General features: G+C 45.9%; 1 protein-coding gene and 1 pseudogene across 2 annotated transcripts in view; both read left to right on the top strand.

The window, feature by feature from the left end:
• LOC105475677 (Rap guanine nucleotide exchange factor 5) overlaps positions 1-5,321 on the top strand; it is a 242,049-nt gene extending 236,728 nt beyond the window's left edge. For both annotated transcript variants that reach the window (XM_011731142.3, XM_071094929.1), the window contains exon 26: positions 1,123-5,321. In XM_011731142.3, the coding sequence (XP_011729444.1) occupies positions 1,123-1,238 (116 nt within the window). In that variant the 3' untranslated portion in view covers positions 1,239-5,321. The remainder of the gene's footprint in view (positions 1-1,122) is intronic.
• On the top strand, positions 2,973-18,195 carry LOC139362625 (histone-lysine N-methyltransferase SETMAR-like; annotated as a pseudogene).
• Positions 18,196-19,236: the final 1,041 nt, after the last annotated feature.

Genomic DNA, 19,236 nt, shown 5'->3' with positions numbered 1-19,236 from the left:
AGAATTATAAGCCACTCACGTCATACAGGTCTTAAATTATTTCCTCATAAAATGCATTTGTTATAGAGGAGAAAAAAGGGGGTTTCACAAGAGAAAAAAAATGCTATAAGAAAATGCTCAGCCTCCTGCATTTCCCTTCCCTCTGCTCAAGCTGAGCTCCAGCAGCTCACCTTGCTTGTCCCATGCATAATCTACAAAGCAACAGGACATGATGTCTTCATCACTTACCTTTCCATTGTCTCACTGTAGTGCAGTTTGACCAGTGTTCCCCAGCCTCAAATGGTTTGCTTGTCGGTGTGTGTGTTTGACTATGGTGCATGGGCTTGCCCCGTGGTTCATGCTGCTTCATCCTGGTTCCTTATCAGCACGGGTGCTAGCAGGGTGTGGATGTGTCCACAGTGCACTAAAGCCTCTTTTGGCCCCTCGATTCCTTGACTGCCCTAGATATGTGAGTGGAAAAGCCCCTTGTCTTGTCCTTCTCTGGGTAGACTTTAGTCCATACACATAATTTCTGAAGCAATTTCATCTGTTAACCACATCTTAGAGTCTGTTCTGTTGTATCTGTTCATTCAATTGCTCCATTAATTTTTTTTTCCAAAAAATGAGAATACCAAAGAATTGTACAAAATCTTAAACAACAAAAAAAGAGTGATTGCATTCATATGCTAAACACATTATCAGCGCTTTTCAATGCTTCTAGGCTGAGATATAGGAGCCAATGCTGGCCGTTTAAACAGGTAACTGCTGTAAAAGGCTACATAGAAGGACTCAGGAACCATATGGCCTGGGTCCGAATCCTGGCTGTGACACTTACTTGCTGCGTGACTATGCTCAGTTTCCCCATCTGTGGAGTAAGATAAGAACATAATTTCTAAATAACATACAATGTTAGGTAATAAATGCTATAAATAGCCTGCCGGTCTGATTGCCTGACCTGAGGAATCCATTCTGAGCTGAAAAAGCATTTCTACCTTAGGACAAGGACACCTCTTATGGGATTCTGACTAATGAGAACCCACCTGGTACATTTACTCAGCCTTAGTGTAGGGTTTTGTTGGTATGTAGATATAGCATTACTGCTCTCCTGAGATTGTCTTTTTTTTCCCCCCCTCTAAACAACAGGTGACCTGTGTCCAAAAGAGCATCAAGAGTTAAAGTCCTATGTTAATCACCTATATGTCATTGACAGCCAGCAGGCCCTGTTCGAGCTCTCACACAGGATCGAGCCTCGGGTGTGAGCCCCACTGCCTCACCTCCCCTGTGTCTGCAGCACTTTGAGCTACGGGAATGTCTATGCCAAGCACGTTGCTTTCCTGTGAGAAAAGAAGTTGCTGAGTTTTATCAGTATAACCCAAGACATTCACAGGAAAGCCAGCCAAAGCGTGTTCAGGAAGTGATGTCAGCCACCAGAGAGGGGGAGAGGCCTCTCCATGCTACTCTCGAGACAAGAAGGCAGAAGGAGAGTCAGAAGCGTTCTTGAGATGGAGAAGGCTGGTTTCTTATGATCACATTGTTGATCCAGTCCAGTTTTCAGTATGAGATGTGCCAGCATCAAGACAAGACAACGACATCTTGACATGCAATGACCAAATATTTCATTAAGAGCATGCATGGAACAGGAAGGAGTTTTACATTGCCTAGTTTTAGATTACTATCCATAAGCTGTCAAAGAAGTCATTCTTTTGAACACCTGATGACAGAGACAGCATCCCTAGATCTCCAGGGAGGAGAGGTTTCTGTTGATACAACCTATGATATCACCAAAAGCCACTTGTGTCTAGGGAGTTAGTGAGGGCTGTAGCTAGCATTCATGCTCTGCTGGGCAGATGAACAATGTCCAGGTGTGCATCACTTTGCACCACAATCAACTATTGACACATGCTTGCAAGTGAAATTAGTTTCTGTACAACTGATTTGCAGCTATAGGCAAGGTAGATGAAGTTGCTTTGCCAGTAAGGAAAAATAGTAATCTTCAAGAGATTGACTCATTGTTTAATTCCTGGGGATTTTCTTCACACTTGTAAGCAGGCTCTTATCTTTTATTGGACATAATATGATTTTGAAAAAGCACAGTGCCTGACACATTGTAGACACTCACTAACTGCTTACTGAGGTGACAGAGTCACAAAAGTCTGCATTCTTGTGCCTGATGATGCATTTTGCATACCTCATACAGGCTCCTTGCCCACACTATGGAATGACAGCAGCCAGCACAGGGAGGTTAAGTGACATTTAATGAGTGAAGCACTTAGCATTCTCTAGGTAATAAGATAGCGGTAATTACCAGTGTTTTGGCAAATGAAAAATGCCCTGAAATAGCCAAGTGTCTGATTGATGTTGGTGACTTAGAAGTCCTATAGTCCACCTACCAGCCAAAGCAGGGAGCCTTTCTATAATTTGCCTTCTTTTCCCCCAAAATCTGAGTCTTCTGAAATCTTTTTTTATTCCCATTTTTACCAATTGAGGCTCCTTCAGCAAATAAGACCTCTTGATATTTTCAAGGACTGGGTAGAGGATTTCTTTCAACCTTCACATGAACAAAACAGCCTATGGGTCAAAATAATGCAATCCACCCCTGCCTGCTAGATACTTGTCACCTTGCTAAAATGCAAGGGCCTGGTCCATTCATTTTCCAAATGCAGGAGTCTTGGTGCACTTCTCGCTCTTCCTGCCTGTTCATCTCTTTCATGCCCACACAGACCTGTTTCCTTTTTGTCTCATCAACACCTCATTCATCCTCATTAATGAGGCATGTCCAATGCTTTTTGACATCTTTATAGCAGTGCTGTTTCCTGGGCTCAGGAACCACACTGAGCTTGAGATACTGCTGGAAGGAACCATGTGGAGAGAAGGTTTGAGAGGACTTTGAGAGAGACTTAGTTCGGCCCAGCATGTAAAACTTCAGTCCTGAACATTTACGGGGTTTTATAGAAGGGCATCCTCCAGGGCTGGTCCCTTCAGAGAAAAGGGGCATGCTGCTGGTCATGGAATGTGGCCCACGGGATGACACCAGGGCCATGAGAACCGGACAGCAGACTTCCCTCACAGCTGGGCTGAGCAAACCCTCCAAAGCCCTCCTCACACAGTTACTAACGATAGCATGGGCTTACAGCACAAGCACGTGTTCTCACCTTTTTCCTATGCCCTGGACTAAGGTTTGGCCAGTGTAATCATATAAGGCCATCCTGACATTGTTTCTGTGTTTCACAGTTCAGATTTTTATTTACATTAGAACCACATTGCTCCTAGTAGAACATTACCTTTAGGGGACTAATTTTCCATGGAGAACTATTTCAGCATTTTGCGGGCTGCTTAGACCCCAAGTTAGATATGCACACCGAGCCAGATGAAGCTACACAAATGTTGTGTTTAAATGCATTTTGTACAGTGACTTCAGAGTATCTCACATGACGTGGGTGGAAACTGGCTGGGGAGAAAATGATGCTTGTTCGCCTTTTCCTCCAGCCATGGTTAAGTGGTCCTAGGGGTAGCAGAGGGAAGGAAGGATTTTGTGCAGTTGAGATTTGCTTTTCCATCCTTGTCTTCTGAATGTCTAAAATCTCTACATCTTTCTGAAGTTTAACAACTGTCTCTAGAGGTTTGCCAGGCGACAGCTCAAAGCTTTGCAGAATCTTAGATCTGGAATTAAAGAATTCAAGCCCAAATTGTGAGAACCAGATTTTACTCAACAGAAAGCTTTTTCTAAGGAATCTGAGTTGTTCACTGGTGGACAGTGGTAGGGCTTGAGCGCTCCTTGTTAATAGGATGGGCCACGCTCCGTCTCTGGATATTCACCCAGGCCTCTTCAGAATAGGTTTTGTTCTGGCCAGAAGTGTGGTCTAGAAGATGGCTAAGCTCTTTGCCAGCTCTCATTTGGAGTTTTATTATTGCATAAAATCTTCGCTCACTCTGCAAATCTATATCTGCCACCTTCGGCACCAGGTGGTGCAGGGGCACTTCTAAGTGGGCTCTTTTTGTTACAGCACAACTCCCAGACAGTCCTCTGGGTCTTTGGATTTGTCAGCATTCCAGCAAACTAGCCCTGCTTAGAAGTTAGCACAAGACGGCAGAATGCAGGACTCCGTAGGCAAAATCACAACCTTGCCATTAAAAAAAATTTTTTTATATACGCATTTGCAGGTGTTCCCTTGAGTGTGGTGTTTTGAATTTGCTCTTTGTCATCTGTATAACTGCCAAATGATTGTAGTGATACACGTGACCTGCATTCACTTTTTCTAGTTTCCTTAATTATGTTTAGAATAAATTCATTTCCCTAGAGCAAGAACCACAAACAGGTAGTGTGGAGCATACACCAAATTTAGAAGCATGTGGATAAGGTCAGTGCTCACACTGCCTAGTCCACAGGGAGGGGATGCTGCATGAATATATACTCGCCTCTGAGTGGAGGAGAAATCGTGGCATGAAAGAGAGGGTACCAGTGATGACTTCTTATCCCTGGAGCTGGGCTTTCATTGCTACCCATATCCCAGCCCTGCAAGTCTGTTCTGGCCAGCACAGACACCGCAGATCCGGAACTGAATGTTCCTAAATGGCACAGCCAATCCAGACTTCTCAGAAACTGGGCAAAAACATTAAAATGGGGATGATCAGGTCTTCTGCAGTGGTCCAACACAGGATTTCTTTTAAATGTTTCAAAAACATGTCCTTAAAATTTCAGCCTGCTTCTTAGCGAGTGGGCCAGTTTTGCTTAAAACTGGTTGGGGGGGGGGGATGTTTTTAAAAATTGCCAAAAAGTTAGATGAAAATGTATTACTGTATAAAGCAAAGCTGTATATACTAAACATTTTTTAGCAGAGTAATATTTATTTGCATAGTCTATTTATTGTATTCGTATTACACTGTTATTAAATACTGGGATGAAATCAGTGACCTGAAGCAAGAAATCTTGCCTTTTAATGTATCATTAATTAGGGCTGCTGTGATATTGTCAGCTTGCATTAACAATTAGAAGATAGAGAACCCGCCATCAGGGTGTCTACCTAACTTCTCAGGGACTACACTTGGTAGTTTTCCACCATTTAAAGAACTGGTAAATATGAAACATTTGTTGAGTTACCAGAATTGCCATTAACAGTGTTTTCTTTCCCATATTCCATGCTTTCTGCCTCTGTGTATATATATTATATATATATATGACTGTGCTGTGTATTTATCGAAGCTAGTAAGCAATAATTTATATGTAAAAATGGCCAAGCAATATAAGGTTAAAACTTATATAAGTAACCCTTACCTTATCTTGTATTTTCAATTGTTTTTTTTTAAACTGCTTTTCCAAATATGAGACTATGTTAAAGACACTCTTCATGCCTCTGAGTTTCTTGCTTTCTCTGTGATGTGTGTGGATTAAATAGCTCTGTTCTGGCAGCATGTGATGCTCAGGGAGTTGGAACTCAGAAGTCATTTGCTGACTGAAAGAGCTACAAGCAGGTGAAGAGGTTCTCAGGCAGCCCGTGGAAGCCTAAATCACTTATCCTGCCATTGGGTTATTGCAGAACCTAAACACCCTATTTTGGAAATTGCATCAGTGTTCTCAGAGTCTGAAATTTGGGGAATCCGGCAACCACTGTCATTGCCTCACTCCACTTGAGCAAGATCAGGAACTGTCCCTCACCAGCCCAGATACTTAGTGCAGCTCCCAGCCCAGTGATGATACCCGGGGCCCAGGATAGAGGTCCTGACAGCGGAAAAGCCATGAGTGGATGGAGCAACACAGGGGTAATAAGGATGCCCTGGGGCAGTGGGATGCCAGGCAGTGTATACACTAGCACAGACTCTATGAGTATTCAGCACCTTCTCTCTGCATAAACAGGAAATGTGTACATCTTGCCCACCGAGGTCAAGTTTGGCCTTTGGCATGTGTCCATCTCCCCCTTGCAGGAGGATTATAAACCTCATCTTGTTGAACCCAGGAGTAGCCCAGTGTCTCGCTCTGTCCAGTGAAAAATGGGGAGACATGTCTGTGAAAGCTTTATGCGGTAGCCTGCACCTGCCATGTCTGCTGTGCTGTGAGACCTGCACTGCTCCAGATGAAGGCACCCCTATCAGCCTGGGTGCTGGATCACAGGAAACATGGAGCAGAGCCCTGGCTTGTGAACGACATATAACTTGAGTGAGAAATCAAACATCACACTAGAAGTCTCTGAGGTCTGGGAGTGGTTTCGTACTCAGCGGAATGTAGCCTCAGCTGACTAATACAGTCTCTCAGGACAGTCTTTTCAAATTGCCCTTTCCCTCCGTCCACTTGTGGGCGGCAGTACTGGCTCAGCACAGTACCTCGTGGATGAAGCCACCTGTTGTCACACATCCATGCAAAGGGCTTGCCTTTTTATGAGAAATGGGGAAAGACGACTTGAAGATAATTTTCTTGGGTTTTTAATCACCAGAAAGTGGCACTTCTGTGAAGCAAGGGAAATGGGAAGAGAAAACAAGGGCATTGTCTCTAGGGCAGCCATTGGAAGCAGAGAGAAGTCCTGATCCCTAAATCACTTCATCTGTAGGGGCTGACCCCACGGGGTCCTCCTGGAACCTGGAGAAGGCAGGAGATGAAGGGAGAGCTGGAAGCCCTAGGCTCCAGCTTCGGAAGAGAATAGGAAAGAAAGGGAAATGCCTGTTGCTAAGGACGTGATGAGATTTTCTTCAGTTTCAAGTGGGATAGCTGGTACTGGGAAGATGCACAGGGCTCCCGTGAACTCAGAAGCCTGTTCTTGTTAGTAAAACTCAAAACGAATTAGCAAAACTCAAAATGAAACTTCTGGTCCTGGCCCTGGTGCACTAGCAACAGAATCCTACTCAAGGCATGAGGCTGCATATGAGGTTTTTTGTCTGCATCTTCTGAATACCCCATGAGCCTTTGCTCTTCAGTCACTGCTTTCAACAAATGAGATTCCTAAAGCTTTGAGCTTGCTGATGTTCTTTACTGAAGTACTCCTGTTACCGAGGGCAGCAGGAATTTCTCTTGCCTAAACAGAGCCATAGCAGTTCCCCTTCTCAGCACCTAAGGAGCAGGGCCGACTCACTAGACAGAAAGTGGCGTCCTGAGGACTGAGCTCGTGCAGGGTTCCTGGGGAATGCGCTCAGATCCCTGATCCAGCCAGACTCAGAGCTGGTCCAGTCTCATTTCTTTATTTTGTTTCTCTTGCCCAGGAGAAATTCAGCCTGTGTTTGGCCCTACTGTGGCTTCTAATCATGCATCCTTATCCTAGGGATGGGGGTCTTCCAAGTGTTGGGAATTCAGACAGTACCCTATGGTTATAGCTTCATGGGCATTTCTGCCACAAGATCATGTCACTGCTCACCACGGCTGTCCCATAGTAAACTCTGTAGCCACCTTCTGAGTCCACTGCTCTCCCTCCAGCCTGGAGTTAAGGAACTTCCAAATCCTCCTCACATGGCACTTGTGCGCCAGGGTAAACCAATCCCCCACCCCCTGTCTAGCCATATCATGTCACCATTATTTTCTGCTACAGCCACACTGTGTAGAAGATCTCAACCGACCTGGAAATTTTCCCCTAAAAGAACAAGCTCCCCTCTTGTGGGGAAATTTTTCCCTAAATGAACAAGCACCCCGTTATCTCTGGGTGGTTCTCATATTTCCAGGTTTCCAACCTGGAAATGGGCGGGTAGAAATGCCAAGCTCTCCTGGTTGGACTTTTCCTCTCCCTGGAAGACTGAACAGCAGTCCCAGCCTCAGAGGCTGGCATAGCTGAAACGCCACCATGGGAAGTGACAGCACCCTCGTCTCTGGAAGGCCCCTCTTACTCACAGACATCTGGAAGTTCCCAAGTTGTGTGAAAGTTCCCAACTTGAGTGAAAATCATCACTTCCTGAGAAAATCCCTCTACTGGTCACCTTGTTCTTGCAGTCCCGACCAAACAACAAAACAACAACAACAAATGGCAAAGACATTGAAGTCTCAAAAGCAATTAAAGCAGTTAGCCCACCTGGAAGCCTTGAGGCAGCGGCAAGAGCTGCCCAAGTTCTTTTTTTTTTTTTTTTTTTTTTTTTTTGAGACAGGGTCTCACTCTGTCGCTTAGGCTGGAGTGCAGTGACATGATCACAACTCATGGCTCACTGCAGCCTCAACCTCCCCAGACTCAGGTGATTTTCCCACCTCAGCCCCCTAAGTAGCTGGGACGACAGGTGTGTACCACGATGGCTGGCTAATTTTTGTATTTTTTGTAGAGATGGGGTCTTGCCATGTTGCCCAGGCTGGTCACAAACTCCTGGGCTCAAGCAATCCTCCTGCCTCAGCCTCCCAAAGTGCTGGGATTACAGTTGTGAGCCACCACACCCTGCCCTTCTCAAGTTCCACAGCAACAACAGGGCTGTGGTGTCTCAACTCTCAAGTCCCTTTCAAGGTGGGAAATCTTGAAGCCAGACTGAGAAGGATGCATATATACCTTTGTGTAATTGTGTGTGTGCGTGTGTGTGTGTGTCTTGGCCCTAACTAGAGGAGCCCAGGCCACCAGTACTGCCTTCAGGACAATGAGCTCTTCCCCATCAGAGATGTGCAAACAGACCTGAAATCAACCAGCGGAGATGGTTGCAAGGACAATCCAGTGATCAGATGAGAGCTATGTCAGGAGACTTTTAAGACCCTTTCAGTTCATGGCGGTTAGGAAAGCTGGCGCAGACCTGTAGTTGCCAGAACTAATTAGTTTTTTGGTGTTTTTTTTTTTTTTTTTTTTTTTCCTTAAGTGACTTGACTAATGTAGGAAATAAGAACTGTTCATGCTCCTTTGTATCCAATTGACCTGGGCTAGGCCTCAGAAGCTGGAAGGGAAAAGGCTGTGGGAGGATGCCGGAAAGGAACACCTCACCCCTTCCCTGTCCTCTGCCCACTGCTGACTCCACAGTCCCACCAGGGATGAATGCCTGCAATAAACAGAAAAGTCCCTGGAATCAATGCATCAGGGCACGCTGCCAAGTGCCAAGCTGGCTACTGCCTCTCAAATGGCAGGGACTGGGTCTGCCTGGCTCCTCACTGTACTCCTGGCCTCCCACCGTCCAGCCCCATCCTGCTCATCTCCCAGCCTCCCTGCCGGGCCCCAGCACTCAGGATTGGCCTGTCCCTTCTCTGCCCACTCAACACAGTGTGCCCACAACTCCTTCTCTACCTACCAAATAAGGATTGGTGTACTCCAAAGCCCTCCTGGATGACCCATCTGACACCGAGCCCCCGCCCCCATCTCTTATCTGAATTCCTGCAGCCGATTGCACCTGCTACTCTTTCAGGAACCACCTTCCATTATCAAGAGCTGGGAGAACTGGCAAAAGTTTCTACCTTGCTCTTGACTGCTATTGCTGCATCTCATAAAATGCTCCCTACCTCATAAAATTGTGTGAAAAGTAAAATGAGAAAGTGCATATAAAGTGCTAAATACAGTGCCTGGTACATAGTTCACATCCAATTAATGATACTTTGTGTGTGTGTGTGTGTGTGTGTGTGTGTGTGTGTGTGTGTGTGTTTAAAGACAAGGTCTCACTCTGTCACCCAGAGTGGAGTTCAGCAGCATGATCTTAGCTCACTGCAGCCTTGAACTCATGGACACAAGGGATCTTCTCGCTTCAGCCTCCTGAGTAGCTAGCACTACAGGTGAGCACCACTGCACTGGGCTTATATGTATGTATGTGTGTATGTATACATATATATGTGTGTGTGTGTGTGTGTGTATATATATATATTTTAGAGATGAGGTCTCGCTATGTTGCTCCGGATGGTCTCAAACTCCTGTGCTCAAGTGATCCTCCAGTCTCAGCCTCCTAAAGTGCTGGGATTACAGGTGTAAGCCACCATGCCCGGCCTGTTGTTAATACATGATGCATGCCAGAAGATGCGTACCCACATTTTTCCTCAATCATTGAATATACATGGCTGTGGGTAAGTCATTTGACTTCTCTTATCCTCCTTCCCCTTCTTGTCAAACAAGATAATAGAACATCTCTATCACAGGGCAGTTGTGAGAATGAAATGGCCAATGCATGTGCGAGTTCTTTGTTCATGCTAAAGTGAAATAGCAATATGAGAGATTTCCTTTTGGAATCCCCTCATGCCTTGCACGATGCCAGGACAAAGCAATGGTTCCCTAAGTATTGGCTGATTTACCTGAATAAAGGTATCTTCCTATAGCTTGCCAAGTTGGGATAATACTCCTGTTAGTATTCATGTTATTATTAACATTGCTAACACAAGAAGCAAAAATGCTGACTAGACCTTGGGCCACAACTTCTCTGAGGACTGGGCAAAGCACTATTGCTAGACACCACCCCATTCCTTTCCCTGTTGTCCCTGTGTAGGGACTCCAGGCCAGGAATCCCTGAACAGCAACTCCCCTTCCAAACCTTGGGCTGCCGATTTGCCACATGGAAGCATCATCATTTCAGACAAGGGCCTGAGAAGAGCAGGCTGTTCACTGTGCTCTGTGGCGTGCTCTGTGCTTGGGGGAAATCTCTGGTTTCATTTAGAACTCAGTCTGCAAGCTAAAGGGGAGAGCCTGCACTCTGAGGCCTGGTTGAGATGAAGTCCCCTTTGTAAAGAGCAGGAGAGGCCAAAAAAGGGATGGTTCACCCCGGGCCCCATGTTATACTTACATGGTGTTTTTCTTCCTTAAATCAACCAATAGCTGACCTCCCCTCCCCCATCTCTCTACCTGGTAATATTAGCTCATTAACATTAGTCTACAGCGGCCCTCATCAGCTCCATCTTCTATCCTATGTACTGATCATCTACTGTGTGCCAGGTACTATTCTAGGTGATGGAAAAACAACTATGAACAAAGACCCCCTTTTTTATTTTGTTTTGTTTGAGTCGGAGTCTCACTCTGTCGCTCAGGCTGGAGTCCAATGGTGTGATCTTGGCTCACTGCAACCTCCACCTCCTGGGTTCAAGCAATTTTCCTGCCTCAGCCCCCCGGAGTAGCTGGGACTACAGGCGCCTTCCACCACACCCGGCTAATTTTTGTATTTTTAGTAGAGACAGGGTTTCACCATATTGGCCAGACTGGTCTCTTGGCCTGGCTGGTCTCAAACTCCTGACCTCATAATCTGCCCTCCTTGGCCTCCCAAAATGCTGGGATTACAAGCGTGAGCCACCACACCCAGCAAAGACCTCTTCTTCATGGAACTTTGATCCAAGGGAAAAGAAAGATAGGCCATAAACAAAACAGGTAGGTAACACGTAGCAGCACATTAGATGGTAATAACGTTCTCAAGAGAAAAAAAGCTAAGGCAGGGAAGGGAGTTAGGGAGTGCCAGGCTCCCTAACTGGGTGGGATTTTAAGTAGGGCAACCAGGGAGGGTCTTTGTTATGAGTTGAACTGTGTCCCCCCTGGAATTTAATGTTTAAAATCCTAATCTCTAATATCTCAGAATATTACCTTTTTTGAGATAGGGTCTTCACAGAGGTAATCAACTGAAAATGAGGTTTTAGGGTGGGCCTGAATCCAATGTGACTGGTGTTCTCCTAACAGGGAAATCTGGAGACAGACACAGGCAGGGAGAACATCCATGTGAGCATGAAGGTGGCCACTCATGTTGGGGGCAGGGGATGGAGGGGAGTACCTGGAGCAGACCTTTCCTTCACAGCCCTCAAAAGCAACAGACACTGCCAGCACCTTGATCTTAGACTTCCAGCCTCCAAAACTGTGAAGCAATACATTTCTGTTGTTTGAGCCACCCAGCTTGTGGTATTTTGTTACAGTAGCCCTGAGAAACTCATGTAGCTTTGCTGGGAAGACCTGAAGGAAGTGAGGGACCCACCCATGAAATCCTTGGGGAAAAAGCATTCTGGGCAGAGGGAACACCAAGTGCAAAGGTGTCGAGCGTGCCCCTTGGAGTTCAGGGACCAACGAGGACCCTAGTGCGGCTGGGGCCAGTCAGGAAAGGAAGAGAAGTAAAGGAGGTCAGAGATAACTGGGGCCAGATCATGTGGAGCCTTGATGTTTACCTTAAGTCAGATGAGAACCACTGGAAGATTTTAAGCAGAGAAGGACGTGACCACTCTGGCTACTGAATTTCAGAACAAATAGGGGCAAAGGTGGAAGTAGGGAAATCAGTGAGCTTATTGCAATAATACAAGCAAATACAATGGTGACTTCCACAAGGCGGTGGCATGGGGTGATATGACACAGAGTAATTCTGGATATATTTAGGAAGATACATCTGATATCGTTTGCTGATAAATTAGTTATGGAGAAAGAGAACAGTTAAGAGTTGACCACAAGATTTTTGTTTTGATCAACTGAAACCATGGAATTGCAACTAATTGGAATGAAAAAGACCTTGGAGATGGCAGGTTTGAAGGAGAATAGCAGGAACTCAGTTCAGGACATATTTGGTTTGAGATGTCCATTAGATAGACATGGATTGGAACTAACAATAGTCTCTTTGCACCAAGTCTGACTTGTATGCTTGATTTAGGGGCCCTTCTACATCATCCACATCTGGGATTTCACCAGAGTCACAGCCATTCTATGAGCTGTGTTGTGCTGGATGAATACTTGCTAAATATTGATGCTTCAAATCTCCAGGTCCAAGCTCCAAGCATTCTCAGCACAGCCATGTGGAGCAACTTCGACGCATAGAAATTCTTCAAGTCCAACCAAACAGACACCACCCCCTTGGGAAACAAGCCATCTCAGGGGGAAACCACCTCATGGGGCTCTCGACAGTCTTCCTCTAGCAACCATACTTTCAACTTTGACTTCACAGTTTTGTTTAGTGCTGCCTTCTCATTCGGGCTTTCCTTCCCAGAAGAAATATAGAAATATGAATTACACTTCTGTCATTAGAGATTCAATTAGCCAAGTTGAAATAAAATCTGTCTAAAGGACATGTAGCAATAGGCCTTTGAAACAAGCTTCGAGGTGGTCCCAGACATTCAATTCCAATTTCACATTGCATAGCCAGAAACAAACTTGTACCTCAATGGGAAAGAACTTTTCAGACAGTCCATTATTTTTTTATGTTACCTTCCTCTGTCATCAAAAACTGACCTGGATCTCCTCTCTCCTCCTCACTTAAGTTAACTTTTCTTCATGTCCTGGGTCATGCCCCAGGAATTTTTATCTACAAAGTGCTCAGCCTGGCGCACAAAGCACATTCGCTGCTTAATAAATATTTGTTGACTGAGATGCGTGCTGCTGGCATGACCAAAATGTGAGACATTAGTGACATCTGCTGGGGATATGGTGATGCTGTGCAGAATTTAAGTCAGAAATGCATGTTCTTGACTGGCTGAGTTAAATCAAATGCTACAATGGGGCACTGTTGGAAGCTTGTGTCTACAGTGATGAGGCCATGGCTTTGCAGCTCTGCCTTACCAGGACATGGTCCAGTGGGTTATTGTTCTCCTACGATATAATGCAGCCTTGTTTTTTAAAAAATACAGAAATCAAGAAGATGGAAAAGGAGCTAACTGGCGAAAGCTGAGGTTTGCACAGGTCTGTTGGCTCCTAAGGAAATGAAGAAAGTGAGGGCAGGGAAAGGATGGAGACGCAGTTCTCCAGTCTCTCCCCACCCCGACCCCTGGCCCTCAGGAGAAAGTACAAGTGCCCAAAAGCGACTTCCCAGCCATTGTCCTTCCCCAGACTCACCTCCGGCTTCTGCTCCCTGTCCCTGCCCCGCACCCCAGGGGACAGATTCCTAAGCTCCACTCCAGTACAGCTAAAACATTCAGGCACTCACCTCCAAGCCTTTGAGCTTATTTGTTCAACAGCCAAGTATCAAGCAAGGACTTGGGAGCACTAGGAGGCACTGTGCTAAACACGGGGATACATTCCAGAGCCAGTCCAGGGAGTGTGGTTCCGGAACTGGTGGAGCTTCTGGTGTAGTGGATGTGGACTTTCTGGTCTGGATCTCCTCTCTCCTCCTCACATAAGTAACTCTTCTGCATGCCCCAGGTCTCGGCACTTCCAGGAAACCTGCACTGGCCCCTCTAGCCTACACCGGATTCCCCCCAACCAAGCACCCTCCTAACCCCTGGCATTACCCCTCTCCAACCAAGTCAGAGCCTCTGGACTAGTTGGCCTCCTCCTCACCTCCCAATACACTAAATAAATATTTGTTGACTGAGATGCGTGCTGAGATGCGTCCCCTCAAGCATGGGCTGCCTTCTTTACATTTATGTTCATCACAAAACCAGAACAAGGCAGGCACTTGTGTGGTCCTGGAAGAGCTATGGTAACTGTCATGGACCCAGGAAACACGCCATTCACTACCCAGAGGTGCTGCGGTGAGTGACAGGAGACTCAGCAGCATTGTCACATCACAGAGCAAACCCTGCCTGCTGGGCTTCCAGACCGCGTGAGGGTGGAGATAACCAACGACCTGCTTGATTGAGTGTGGAGCCCATGGAGCTGGTGGGGGTGCCAGGGAGGTCCCTTCAGATCTCTTCCAGTGTTCTGGGGTCTGCCTGTCCCAGGAACTGGCAGCAATTCCAGCACATTCCTCAGCACTTACTGCTAAGGCGAATCCAAGTTCACGTTCCCAGAACAGGTTCCGAGTCAGCCACGCCAGAGGTCTGTGCCAGCTTCACTTGGTCTAGGAAGCCTGGGACCACCATCAGCCCATTCTTCCTTGAGGCTCCGGAACAGCATGGGACATTAGCCGAGCTGTGCTCAGAAGCAACACTCACTGATGAGGGCTGCCGAGAGTCCCATCCTCTGCTCACCTGTCAATCAGTCAAGCCTCTTCACTGCCACCCCTGACCATCCTGCCAGGGCTGATCACCTTGGCTGCTCACAGAACCCATGAGGACTGAGCAGCCCTGCTTCCCCAGCCCTTTATAAGCATCTTGAACATGCCCAGGTGTGCCAGGTGTGGCCTCCATGGCCCGCCAGAGGGGGGGGCAGGGGGAGTGCAAAGACTGAATCAGACAAAGACTAAGCTTTGTTTCCGCCCCTTCTCCACCCTTTTTTCCCATGCAAGAGTCTCGAAGGCAGATTCAGACGGAAAAGTCAACAACATTCCATCATTCGGTTCCTTTTCTTGGCCCCAATGTGTGCCCTGGGGCCCTTTTGTTCTTTGGCCTGGGTAGAGTGTGTGGCCACATGCTGCTGAAAAGGTCAAGGTCAAGATGCTGGGAGCTGCCAGTTGCGCTAGAGGAACCCATGTTTTCCACTGTGGATTAAAATACCCTTTTGCCTGCGGCTGAGCTTCCCCTCCGAATCCAATAGGTCAATAAGGACCAAGGACAAAGCACAAACAGGGCCTGGAAGCCAAGAGATGTCGATAAAAATGGAGATAAATAGGCATTTCAGAGCAGGCAGGCCGTGGGTGTGGGGCATTGTCCCTTCTCTGGCCGGCAGTGCCTGGTCACTTTGTCTCCAAACAGTGCTTCCATTTTAAAGATGCCAGATTGGTTTGGACCCAAAGCTTGACTGTTGCGGGGTGGGCTGAGGTGGGAGTGGGGAGGATTCACACAGTAAAAAAAAAAAAGGCGTCCTCTTGGGTGCCAAATGTGGCAGTTCCTCCATTTCTTGCTTCTGTACAAAGCCCTCCCAATGTGGAAAACACTCCTTTTTGACAGTGTTACTCTTCTTTCCTTTTAAGAAAATAAGTTCCCAATCTTCGTGTTTTTTAAACAGTACAAATGCTGGCATTTCAGAGCTGCTTTAGTGTCTTCAGTTAGATGCTGAAAAGAGCTCAGTCTTCTCTCATTATTTCCTCTGCCCCTCAGTTTATCTCATGTAGAGCTCTAACTAAAAGATCCCAGCCAGGTGCGGTGACTCATGCCTGTAATCCCAGCACTTTGGGAGGCTGAGGCGGGCAGATCACGAGGTCAGGAGATCGATACTACCTGGCTAACACGGTGAAACCCCGTCTCTACTAAAAATACAAAAAATTAGCTGGACATGGTGGCGGACACTTATAGTCCCAGCTACTAGGGAGGCTGAGGCAGGAGAATGGCGTGAACCCGGGAGGCGGAGCTGCAGTGAGCTGGGATCGCTCCACTGCACTCCAGCCTGGGTGACTGAGTGACACTCCATCTCCAAAAAACAAAGAAAAAAGAAAAGAATGATCCCTGCAGTATGAGTCAGGAAACATGGGTTCTGCTCTCACTCTACCATCTTTCTGGCACTGTGACCTTGGGCAAGTCATCACCGCTGAGTTGGATTTTCTAACATTCTGTGACTATGCAGAATCACAGGATGGGAGGAGGCATGGCTTAATTAGTGCACAGGGTCGCTATGTAATAAATGTTTGATTATGTATTGGTGAACTCATGCATGCATTCATCAGATATGCCAGGGATCACAGCAGGCATGAAGATACAAAGTGAAATGAGACCAGTCCCTGCCCATGAACAGGCAGCATGACAACATGATGGACAGAGCACGGGTTTTCTGAGGTTCACAGCCAGGTCCCACCCCTAATTAGCTTCATGAGCTCAGCTAAGTTTTTATAACTTCTCTGAGCCTTGACTTTCTCATCTACATGATGGATTATTTTATAGGTTGACCACTCGTCCTGGTTTGCCTGAGACTGAAGGGTTTCCTGGGACACAGAACTTCCAGTGCTAAAACCTAGAAAATCCCAGGCATATCAAGATGAGTTGGTCACTTAGAGGACAGATGAATTGAAATGATATATAGAAATGACTCACACTGTGCCCTGCATCTAATAGCTGCTCTATAAATGTAGTCACACACAAACATGCTCCTCACAACATGGTAAAGGAAAAATAAAATGAAACAAATAGGTGAGTGCAAAGTAACTGCAGTTTTTGGATTGTTGGAATTTGCTGTTTAATACTGGAATACATTCTTAAATAAATGTGGTTATGTTCTACTTCATTTTAATGGGCATTTCTCACTTTACGTTTGTTTGCTAATGACTTATTACTTGCTGTTTATTTTATGTGTATTTTAGACTATAGAAATGATGTTAGACATAAAGCAAATTCAAGTGATTTTCTTACTCGAGTTCAAAATGGGTCGTAAAACAGCAGAGACAACTCATAACGTCAGTAACACATGTGGCCCAGGAACTGCTAACGAATGTACAGTGCAGTGGCAATTCAAGAAGACGAGAGAATTGAAGATGAGGAGCGTGGTGGTGGGCCATTGGAAGTTGACAATGACAAACTGAGAGCAATCATCAAAGCTGATCCTCTTACAGTTACACAAGAAGTTGCTGCAGAACTCAACATCAGCATTTGAGGCAAATTGGAACGGTGACAAAGCCCAATAAGTGGGTGCCTCATGAGCTGATCAAAAATCAAGAAAATCATCATTTTGAAGTGTCTTCTCTTATTCAATGCAACGGTGAACCATTTCTCAATTGGATTGCCACACGCAACAAAAAGTGGCTTTTATACAATTGGTGATGACCAGCTCAGTGACTGGACCGACAAGAAGCTTCAAAGCACTTCCCAAAGCCAAACCTGCATCAAAAAAGGTTATGGTCACTGTTTGGTGGTCTGCTGCCGGTCTGATCCACTGCAGCTTTCTGAATCCCGGTGAAACCATTACATCTGAAAAGTATGCTCAGCAAATTGATGAGATGCACCAAAAACTGCAACGCCTGCAGCCAGCATTGGTCAACATAAATGACCCAATTCTTCTTCACGACAATGCACAACCAAAGCTTCAAAAGTTGAACAAAATGGGCTACAAAGTTTTGCCTCATCTGCCACATTCACCTGACCTCTCGTCAACTGACTACCACTTCTTCAAGCATCTCGATAACTTTTTGCAGGGAAAATGCTTCCCCAACCAACAGGATGCAGAAAATGGGTTCCAAGAGTTCGTCGAATCCCGAAGCACAGATTTTTACACTACAGGAATAAACAGACTTATTAATCGCTAGCAAAAATGTGTTGATTGCAATGGTTCCTACTTTGATTAATGAAGATGTGTTTGAGTCTAGTTCTAATGATTTAAAATTCACGGTCTAAAACCTCAATGACTTGTGCACCAACCTACACTAAGGCAGCTAAGGCAGCACACAGGAGAGAGGAACTCTGAGAAGATCCCAGGGAGCTGGATGGTGAAGGAGGAGTTGGAGTTGATTAGGTGAGGAATGATGATTGGGGAGGTGCATTCTGTGTATGGAATGTTCATAAATGCATGAAAGCTTAAGAGCTTGCAGCCTGGGGTGTCCTGTGTGGCTAGAACTAAGCAGGTAAGATCTCAAAGGTAAATCTGATTCATATCAGGAAGACCTACTGTAATTCTAACAAATTTGGACATCATTTTTAAGGTCTCCAAACACTTTTGATGATGAATCCTTTTGGTGAAGAAAAAAAGAAAGGTATCCCATACCTTTCCCAATACATGTTATATTTATGAATAATATACATGTATTGTGTAAATAAATAAAGCATACAAAAAATACAAGTGTTTCAAGGATCAGATTAAAGGTAAATACAAACAAGAGTTCTGTCTTTCTTCTATGCTGCCATGAATTACCTTACCTGCCTCCTCGAGGACACACACCCTACCTCAGAAACAGGCACTTTAGGCAGCAAAGAGTCACAGAAAGTTTTATTTTTATGTATTTATTTATTTGTTTGTTTATTTTTTTGAGACGGAGTCTCACTCTGTCGCCCAGGCTGGAGTGCAGTAGCGCCATCTCAGCTCACTGCAAGCTCCGCCTCCAGGATTCACGCCATTCTCCTGCCTCAGCCTCCCGAGTAGCGGGGACTACAGGCGCCGGCCATCACGCCCAGCTAATTTTTTGTATTTTTAGTAGAGACGGGGTTTCACCATGTTAGCCAGGATAGTCTCGATCTCCTGACCTCGTGATCTGCCCACCTCGGCCTCCCAAAGTGCTGGGATTACAGGCGTGAGCCACCATGCCCAGCCGAGTCACAGAAAGTTTTAAAGTAAAAAACTGACATGAGCAGATTTGATTTTTAGAAGATTGCCTTGGATATATATATAGGAGACAAGACTGGAAACAAAATGCCCAACAGGAAGCTATTGTAAAAGTCCAAGAGAAAGGTACCAGTGGCCTGAATGAAGGTGGCCACGGTGGATTTACAGAAAAGGTGATAGACTGGAGAGATATTTAGGAAGCAGAATCAAAAGGACATGTGGGGCCGGGAGCAGTGGCTCACGCTTGTAATCCCAACACTTTGGGAGGACAAAGTGGGCGGATCGCTTGAGTTCACGAGTTGGAGACCAGCCTGGGCAACATGGCAAAACCATGTCGCTACAAAAAAAAAAAAAAAAAAAAAAAAATTAGCTGGGTGTGGTGGCGCATGCCTGTAGT

The sequence above is a fragment of the Macaca nemestrina genome, chromosome 4 (assembly GCF_043159975.1).
Source record: "Macaca nemestrina isolate mMacNem1 chromosome 4, mMacNem.hap1, whole genome shotgun sequence".
NCBI lineage: Eukaryota > Metazoa > Chordata > Mammalia > Primates > Cercopithecidae > Macaca > Macaca nemestrina.
This window is presented reverse-complemented; position numbering and strand designations above follow the sequence as displayed.